The 10,029-nt window shown below is 37.5% G+C and overlaps 1 protein-coding gene across 3 annotated transcripts in view; it reads left to right on the top strand.

The window, feature by feature from the left end:
• LOC106463666 (phosphatidylcholine:ceramide cholinephosphotransferase 2-like) overlaps positions 1-10,029 on the top strand; it is a 40,017-nt gene that overhangs the window by 4,705 nt on the left and 25,283 nt on the right. For 2 of the 3 annotated variants that reach the window (XM_022391242.1, XM_013923719.2), the window contains exon 3: positions 1,744-1,861. In XM_022391242.1, coding sequence (XP_022246950.1) covers positions 1,744-1,861 — 118 coding nt within the window. The remainder of the gene's footprint in view (positions 1-1,743; positions 1,862-10,029) is intronic. The other variant, XM_022391243.1, reaches the window with a different exon arrangement.

The raw sequence follows: 10,029 nt of genomic DNA, 5'->3' as shown, positions 1-10,029 counted from the left end.
AACACAGCGTTGTTCCAGGAAGATGGAGCACCGTGTCACACTGCTAGAAACACCCAAAAGTGGCTGGAAAAAAATGGTATTCAGAAGTTGCCCTGGCCGAGCCAATCTCCTAACATGAACTCCACCGAAAACCTCTGGGCCATACTCGACCGGCAAGCCAACTTCGAAGAGCGATCTACTCCAAGTTTTGAAGCAAGTGTAGGCGAAAATCCCACAATCTAAAATTGACGAGATGATTCTCACGATGCCCCAAAGGATCAACGAACTCCACGAAGCGAAAGAAAGATCTACTTGATATTGATTAAATTATAAAAATATCTATTCATGTGAATATGACTGAAAAATTTCATTTTTATGAAAAGGTGGTGTCTATTTACTTGTGACCACGATATGTATATACATAGTTAAATAATAATAGAAAAAAAAAACCCTTGAGATCTATTAAAAGAAAAAAAAAGAAAATGGTTTTATATATAAAGATATTTATCCTGATGTTTCGTAATATCTACTAATTAATGTACATTTCCTTGAAATTGTGTATTATCCTTTTGGCTTATTAATCCAATTAAAAACAAAACCTATTTTTATAAATAAAAGTACATTTTAATACCATAGAAAACTAAAGATCAATTTTATATTCAAAATAAAGTAGCTTTGCCCTTCAAAATATTTTACACATTGACAGAACAGTGTTAACTAAGAAGTCCTGATTTAGGAAACTAAGAACTGTTGGAGGTAATAGCATCATTTATATTTGATACCACAAATTACTTCATTTTGATAATATCTGTCACGTATTGACCTATTGCAATTCCAGACAAATTAAAACAGCCTTGAATTAAAATACATTTTTAGATAGCTTTTAATATTTTATGTTAAATATTAGAAATTAATATAAACTTATTATATGTATAATCTCTGAGATATATTAAAATTGATCATAACATTATGGAAACCGATGTCTACTCAAATAGATTTGAAACACCGTAGGAGAGTTAAAAATATATTTACACGTATCTTCAAATGAAATCTACAGCTCTTCAGAATTTACTGTTATAAATTTCAGATGTACGAGTTACAAAGCTCTAACTCTATAGTTTTTATTGGTTAAACTTCCAAACTTCTTGCTTTCTTACTTGTTTTCACAGAAATTCTTACAAGTGAAAGAAACACTTTCACAACATTATGATAAATGGCTTATTCATTGAACATCAATTTGATACAGAAAAATACAAAAATTACTGGTTGAGACATAGCTATTGTTTTATGAAGGGCTGTGTTGTCTTAAATGAGATCTTTTAGACCCTATTTTTATTCTTTATAATCCAATTTCCTCAAAATGCAAAATACAGAATAGATTAGCTTTTGAATGAGTAAAAAATTAAGTCTTTCACTGCCATGTTTATAGATAAACAATACACTGAGTGCCAGGTTTGCTTTTAGATACATAATAAAAACAAAAAGACATGTTTTCATATTTCACTTCTTACTTAAAACAGTCAAACTTTAAACTGGTAAACTTTAGAAAGTTTGAAGGGACCACCCTTTCTTCTTGGTGGTTCAAAATTCGAAACTCTAATGGCAGCTCTAGAAGGAGACATATTTGTCAGTGGCAGTGAAGGCGTGGAATCCAATTAAAAATTTAACTAAACTTGTAATTGGTAAGTGTACAGGATTGTGTTGATTTTCTCAATATAATATAAATGAAACAAAGAAAGATGTCATTTCTTTATTTTTATCCAGATTTATCATATTAAGAAGGGTATTCCTGATCATGGGTTTGTTGTACTTTATGCGTAGCGTCACAATGTTTGTGACACAAGTACCAGTAGCAAGCACCACTTATTACTGCTCACCAAAGGTAAGTAAACATAATTTCTTGTTATTGGTCTTGTAAATCACGTTATTACAGTAGTTGTAACACAATTGCCAGTATGATAACACCAATATAAGTACAATGCAGGAAATCTAATGGTAACTATTGTACAGCTTGTAAAGAAGTTTATAATTATGTTCATATCGTGTTCATGAACTTTGTGCATAAATAAGTGGTTCTTGTATGCATGTCATGACATTTACTGTATTACATTCAAAATTTAATTAAACACTTTATTATCAATGCATATCATTCAAATTGGTATAAAAGCATTGTCTAAGTGCTAACTTCTTAATTTCAAAATGTACAAAATTCTCAATCATTTTTGTTTGTGATATAACATGTCTTAGCTCTGATTTCTCCACTTCAGAATTATCTAACTTCAAAATTAGGTGGCTGTAGTTTCTGATACAATTACTAGCTTCCTCTTACAGTTACAGCTTATCTCAGTTTGAATGCTCTCTAATGTGCAACTTTCCCCTCGCCACTAGCCTTGAACTCCCTCCAAATTCCACAAGTTTACCATGTGGTTTACCTATGTTTAAGCATGCAAGTTACCATGCAATAACTCTCCACCAATAGGAATGTGATACACCCTTCTATTGTAGCTGACTCCCTCTATGCAGTTGAACCCAATCTGCACTTCATGATTTGGCATGACAGCATTAATATCTAGTGCTTGATTTGAGAGATTTTTTTTTTCTTTAGCACATTTTGAAAATATTCAGTTGCTGATTTTTGCATTTCAAAGTATTGTTTATAGTCCACTATTGAGTTGGATTTCTTTATTTGATTGTGAATTCTATTTCTCTCTCACGTACTGGTAGTTAATTAATATTTCTAAATTCACAATTTACCATTATGACTACAATGGCACCAGCATTCAACAGTCTGTGACAATGGCTGCTGATGCTGTGTTATCACCAGAAGTGTCAGCTGTAGTTTGTTGGGAGATGGATTCTATCATGCAGGCCAAGGAATCTCCCAATCTACAAGCTATTCTTCCATTACCTGAGGACTTTGATCAGGACAATGTGCATTTGGACACCTCCCTCCCTCCTCAGTCCCCTGCTTTGCAGGCACATTATCAGCCTATTCAAGCACCTAGACCCCAGTAACAATTTTTAACTTGATTTCACAGATATGTTGTGTTTTGTCTTTGTTATTTTATCCCTTTCCTTATTAACTGCAGCATCTAGTTCTGAGTTTGATTTCCTCCCTTCACTTGATAATGGGGTCCAAGCCAAATGTTTTGCAGATCAATTACTTGTGGGAGCTAGTATGTTTCACCCCACACATATTGCAGAGGCTTGTGCACCTGCATATCATTGTTTAGCAGATCTTTTTTGATGGACAACAATTGGATTTACTCCTTTGTTGTTTGCCATCCCTTCACCTGTAGTCCGAAGCTTCTTGTCATTCTGAAAAGAGTTTTTTGGCAGATGTTTGTACCCTCCTACTTGAACAACTTGTTGAGATTGTCTTTGTGTGCCCTTTTCCATCCACATTTGGCTCTTGTGTTGCTGGGATCTGTTAGGTTGGAATGCTTTGTTGACATGTGAGTCTTCCCCCCCCCCCAACTTCCTGGTGAGATCTTTAATCAGCCCCTTTTCTGGGATCTACAACCAGCCTTTGATGGGTTTCCAGACACCTTGGAGTCTTTTGTTGAATCCACTAGCTTGCACACTTCCTTACTTCCTGTTGTCCCTCCTCCTCCAGTTTCCATTTCCCATCTTCTCCTTTATCAGTTATTTCTTTCTGGACCATGTCTACATGTCATGCTATTGTTCACCTACACCCTGTACAATGTCAGCATTACTGATGATTACCCTTCGGGTCATGTGGGAACCAGGGTCTCTTGTTTCTCAGAAGTGTGGGAGACTTTTACCACTGACTCTTGGGTCATTTGAGTTTTTGTCAGAAGGACTCTCCCTCCTTTTCCTCACACCTCCTGCCTTATCCCTTGCCCCAATTCTTTCCCCCCTTAAGATTCAATTTCCCACCAGTGTCTCATGGAATCCTTCTCATCAAGAATATCATTGGACTGGTTTCTCCTGTGCTTCCAGGGTTTTATTTTCTTATTTTTCTCATCCCCAAGAAGACCAGGGACTGACATTCTGTGATTGATCTCTCCCATCTGAATTGCTTCTTGGACATAACTGTCTCTGAGATGGGTTTTTCTTCCAAAGCTTTGGAATTCAAAATTCGACATGTGGAATGCCTATTTTCACATCTCTGTTGCTTGGGCTTAACTTCATTTCTACATTTTGTCCACAAAGGTTTATCAATTTCAAGCTCTTCCTTTTGGGCTGGCATTGGCACCCTATGTTTTTTGCTGGGCAGTCTGATTGTTTGCCTGATTATTTCCTTCTTGCAGACTCAATTTCCCTCATTTTATGGATGACTGGCTTCTTCTGGCTCCATGCTTCGCAGTCTTCCTAACACACACAACTGATCAGGTGGGTTTGTTTATCAAGGTGGAGAAGTATGTTACCCACCCCACTAAATATCTTATTCATCTGAGTTGAGCCCATCTTTCTCCTCTTTTTCTGCAATCCATGGAGTTTTTAGTTCAGAGGGCACTATTAGCACTTTCTCTCCCTACATGAGAGGTTCTGTCTTTTTTGTGGACTTGAGGCTCACTGGAGGCTCTTATCCATCTGAGTCATGTCCACATGCATTCCTTACAGTGGGTACTACAAGTTCATTGCCACCTCATCAAGTACCCTCTGGGTTTACAGATATCCTTTCCTGCTTCCCTTCAGTCGAATTTCCTCTTGTGGTTTGATCAGATGACCATGTCTTTACAGATGTCTCATTGTCAGAATGAGGTACATGCTGCATTACACAGAAGATCTCGTGTCTTTGGTCTCGGGAGGAGTTAGGTCTTCACAAAAATGTTTTGGTACTCCTTGCTGATTGTCGGGTGATGGTTCATTTTCTGTCTTTTCTGCAGGCATGAAACAACTTAAGATTCATTCTGTCAACTTGATGGTTGTCACGTCACCAAATAAGGGGTTACTCGATCCTAGTACTTATTTCACTGCACTCTTATCTCCTGTTCTGAGCTCTCAGCTGTCAAATTTGTTTGCAGGCTTGTTACATACTGGGTGCCCTCAATCTTGTTGTAGATAATCTGTCCCATCCCAACAAGATTCTATCCATGGAGTGGTCTCTTGACCCCCAGGTATTCTGACTATGTCCTCAGATGGATACTTCCAACCGGGTGCATTTTCCTCTCATTTGAATGCCAAGCTTCCTCTCTTTTGGTTCCCAGCTCTGTATCCTTTATGCATACCCTAGCATCTGTCTTCTACCCCAAGTAATTTCTCTCATTTAGTCCACTCTCTGTCAGGTACTTCTGGTGGCTCCTTTCTGGCTGGCTTAACCATGGCTTCCATCCCTGTTCCTTCTCCAGGAACAACCTCCCTTAACTCTCCCGGTCTTTCCTCTGGCAATCTAACTTGGGTGATTCAGCCTTCTGTTCCCACACATTTGTTGTATTCATAGCTTTTGTGTGATTCCTTGTGAGGGGTTTGAGGCTATCCACATGTGTAGCATCCTTTTGTCTCTCACATCCATGTCTGTGTATCAACATAAGTGGAGGATATTCCATCATTACACTATATGGCATGGATTCTACCCTTTCCCTCCTTTCTCAGATATCTGTTTTATATGGTTGTTTGACAAGGGTCTGTCCTTTTCAACCATTGCGGGTTACAAGTTGACCCTGTCATCTCTCCTTCATTTTTCCAGTGTGTTTTCCTCTCCATTTATTTCCCTTCCTTCTGTATTTCATATTTACTCCTGTTCTGTTCCAGATTGTCTTCTGTGTCCAGTATGTGCTTTACTGTGTTACATGTCATTCATACCACCCTTCCATGGCTTTTGCTGTTATTTCTAGTGATATTTCTCCTATCACCCTGATCAATTGGGTTTCTCAGGTTAGCTGTATTGTGTATTCCTTCCTTTCTCCTGAATCTTGCCAATTGTTCTGTGAATTGTTCCATCTGAACTTTCACCTCCCAATGTTCTTTGCTGCTCATATCCATTATTCTTTGGAGGAGATTATCTAGACCAGCATGTGGAACCCTCCCCACACCTTGTTGTCACTCTTCTTGTACCATCTGGTTGTTTCCTGCTCAATTGGATATTGTCTTTCCCTATAGCCATTCTTCATTCGTCAGTACACCTCTGAGTGGGTAAGACACTTATGTTTCTTTTTTTTTAGGGGCCTACTTAGCATATTATGGATCCTGTTCTGTGGCAAGTGGTGCCTGTCCAGTTATACTGGTAACCAAAATCTGCATTTTAAGATCTATAAGGTATATCATGTTTACTGTTGAGATTGTGTGTTCCACAAGACTGCTTGCAGGTTCTTCCTTGTGGTATATTGCATCATAAACATGCTTGTACTGGACTGTATATTCTTGGACTAACACAAGGAAAATTGCTGCTCATCTCTAACATTCCTTAGATTGCTGGAATAGGGAACAGTCTTTTTTTTCAAAGTAGGGTTTTGTGTTCACCCATTGCATTTTCCCAGGTGATGCATTCCTTCAGACTCTCCAACACATTTCTCCACCCACCCCATTTTTTTTTTCCAGTGGAGTATGGGAGTCCTTACCACTTCACAGCTCCAGCTGCTGGGCTGGTGGATTGTGGAGGAACCCTCCTGATTTGCACAATTCCATTCAGTCAAGAGTAGGGTGGTAATGTTCTGCCTATGTAGGAGGCATGACAATCCTCCTGCCACGTGTCTTGTTTCATTCCAGATGCTGCTGGTCTGGAATGGATCTTTTGTATTTTGCAGTATGCCCCTCCAGCTAGGAATCCTCCTTCCTACTGCTGTCTGTATGTCCGTTCCTGGGCAGTTAGGTTTGGTTGGAGCTAGACCAGCCAACATAAGTCCTCACATGTGAGTGGGCTGGGAACTTCCTTCTACCTCAGAGTGGATACTACATCTCCAATGTCAATTGGTTTTTGGACTGGAATTGACCCACCATGTTGCATTTCCACCTTCCTGACAGTCTAACAAGTTGTGTTGGATTTGCACACATGTTGGTTCAGGTTCTCAGAATGGAGGCTCTTCTTTCCTTTTGGTTCCTATACCTGAAGTGAATGGTTGGGGACCCTCCTCCTGCCAAGGGCTAGTCGAGTTCCTCCCAATACCAGTGGTCTGGACTAGAGTTGACCCCCTGATTACAGTAAGACATGCCCTAACCACTCTACACACATTTTTCTTCCTTTTGGATTTGGGGTGAATCTCTTGTTCTGCCCTATGATTGCCACACAACACCAGCTGGCTCCACTTGGGCAAAGAGCATATCTTGTTCAGATACGATGCGGTTTCCCATGGGTGTTTCCTCTTCATAGAGGTGCCACACTCCATGAGTGCTATTCAGATGCTTCTGAAGAGTGCTCATTTTATACCATTCCTTCTATCTGTTCAGTGTAGGATTCTAGCTGTAACTGTGAGAAGAAGTAAGTAATCGTATCAGAAGAAGTTGATATTTTCCTACACTGGAAATATATTTATGATAGATACTTACCTCCTCTCACACTTTCCACCTGTCTTCTCCACTTCTAGTGTTGTTTTTTGTGTTTGATCTCAAAGTGAAAATTGGGTCCAACTGTATAGAGGGAATCAGCTGTGATAGGAGGGTGTGTTGTACTCCTATTGGTCAAGGGTTGTTGCATGCTAATTTGTATGCTTAAATGCAGCAGAACCACATGAAATTAAGTGCGAGTTCAAGGCCAATGGTGAGAAACAATTTGCACACTAGAGGGCAGTCAAATCAAGAATAGCTGTAACTTTGAGAGGTGTCTATCAGAAATGTATCTGTGGTATAGGAAAATATTAACTTCCAACCAATTAGAAACAAACTTACTATCTGTAATGAAAATAAATCTTGCAATAATGAGCATCTCAATATTATGGACAAAGGGCAGTGTGTTTAGTCTCATTTGCTATATGAGCACTCAATAAAGTGGGCAGTTATCTTTGTATGCCTGTACGGTATTCCTCTAAATTTGAAACATCCCAGAAGGATTACCAATATTCCAACACTTGCAATGTTTGTTGGATTAGATCCAAACTGTATACTGTAATAAACATTTTCACAGATTTAAAGTGCAGTCTTATTACTCTGGGAAATTCTCATTGTAAACACTGTAGGATACCTATGCTGATAAATTCCACATTGTGTTCTTGGTGCAAGGGTCAAGTCAGCTTATTTCTGTGTACATGCATTATTATTCTCAAAAATATCATATTACAGTGAATCCAAATTTGTGAAATTAGGGAAGAAAGGCTCTTGAGTTCAAAGGAGCTTGAGCACACAGTGAATACTATAAATCCTTGTTTTTTATGTATTGTATATCTTTTTACAAAAGTAACTAATATGTTAAAATTGGAAACTTTTCAGCATAGCTTTAAACTTCAATAAAATAAAATGTCTAAAATTTCAAAAGCTTCAATTTGGTGTGGAACATTACACATACATCACATGCTCTTTATTAGGCCTACTAGAAACAACTAATGGTTTCCATCAAGGTTTATTGCTTAGAGAAAATAACAGATAAAACGTAGTTTTAATGAAAATAATTTTTGATATTTATTTAGGAGTTTCTGGAGGTTATGCATATTAAGAATTTTTATTCTTAGCATGGAAATCACATTTCACTCAGACTGACTTGGTAAAGGATTCAGAAATTCACATAGCTCTAGTATAATTACTATATTAAAAAGTCTGAATTTTTTTTTTGTATATAACAGGCTTTTAATGTTTACTAAAAGCTTGGCAAGTTTTGTTAAGATACACTTAGTAAATTCAGAGTTCTGGTATGAATAGCTTCACAGTTGTGAGGGGTGAGTTCAGTGGACAGTGCCACTTGCAAAAAATTAAGAAATAAGTTAGTGGGTATTGCTTGTCTTCTCAAAATGGAGACTATGATATTTTTACTGAAAGGACGACAAAATTATTGACCCTTCATTATTTATTGGACTATAAACATTAATATTAAATGTATGAATTCTTTGGAGTGTTTGTTTAGCTACATGCAATCTCTGTAGGGTGTTTTAGGGTTGCTCTAAACACATTTGATGCTCCATTACAAAGGGGTGTTTGCAGTCAATTTTAATGATACAAGGATGAGTGCAGACACTTTAACTACCTGTAGCAGATAAACTGTTATTTCTTTGTTACTTCCATTAACAGTATTGGTTAGAATATCTAAAATATGTAGTTTTTTTATTATTATTATACTTTTATTATAGAAACTGTTTTTCATTTTAGCTTAGTTTATGGGCTTAGGAATAACCTTAATCTCCCAAGCTGGCCAAACCTTGACATGTTACTGAGTTACTGACCAAAACTATTGTTAGCAGTGAGGGCACCAAACTGATGAAATGGTACATTTGAATCTTTATAAATATGTATGCAAGAAAAGTATATTTAATTAGGTATACTCTTTATCAGGTTCATTTTTAGCTTCATTCTAAGTAGGTAACTTGCACTGATCAGAAGTTAATATTAATTATATATATCTGTGTACTTGCCTTGGTTATGGACTAGTGCTTGGGGTTCCATTTCCACTTTAGATTTTTGCACAATATTCAGAGGTCAGTGTTGGCTTTCTCTTCTCTAAAATTCACTAACCAGATACATATGCTTTTTCAAGTGCCTATTTCAACAACCTAATGGTACCAAAGCTTATGGGAGATGTCTATGAATGGTTTAGAATGAGTTTCCTTTTGTGCTTGAATCTTGCAGAGGGACTACCATTCGGTCTTGGATTTGTTGCTGAATACCTTACCTTGTCTCAATGAAGCTGTATTATTTGGCATCCTGTCTTTAAAGAGGTGGTATTTTCTTGCAATACATTGGAGTGACCATTGGCCTGATAATAGCATACAAAATTTACGTTGGCATTTTTCTTAACTCTCTCTCTCTGTAAGTAACTTACTATGATAGCTGTAAACTGCAATCACCATTAATACCTTGGAGAAACTTTTGACTATGTTCTATAGCATTTCTGAAATTTTTCTTCACAGTCAGATAACAATAAATTGTCTGAAGCTTTTGCAAACCTTTAAGTAGGCTTTTCCCTTTTCTAGTATAACAACATATTTCCATTTCATAAATGCCTGA

The sequence above is a fragment of the Limulus polyphemus genome, unplaced genomic scaffold, assembly GCF_000517525.1.
Source record: "Limulus polyphemus unplaced genomic scaffold, Limulus_polyphemus-2.1.2 Scaffold1457, whole genome shotgun sequence".
Lineage (NCBI taxonomy): Eukaryota > Metazoa > Arthropoda > Merostomata > Xiphosura > Limulidae > Limulus > Limulus polyphemus.
This window is presented reverse-complemented; position numbering and strand designations above follow the sequence as displayed.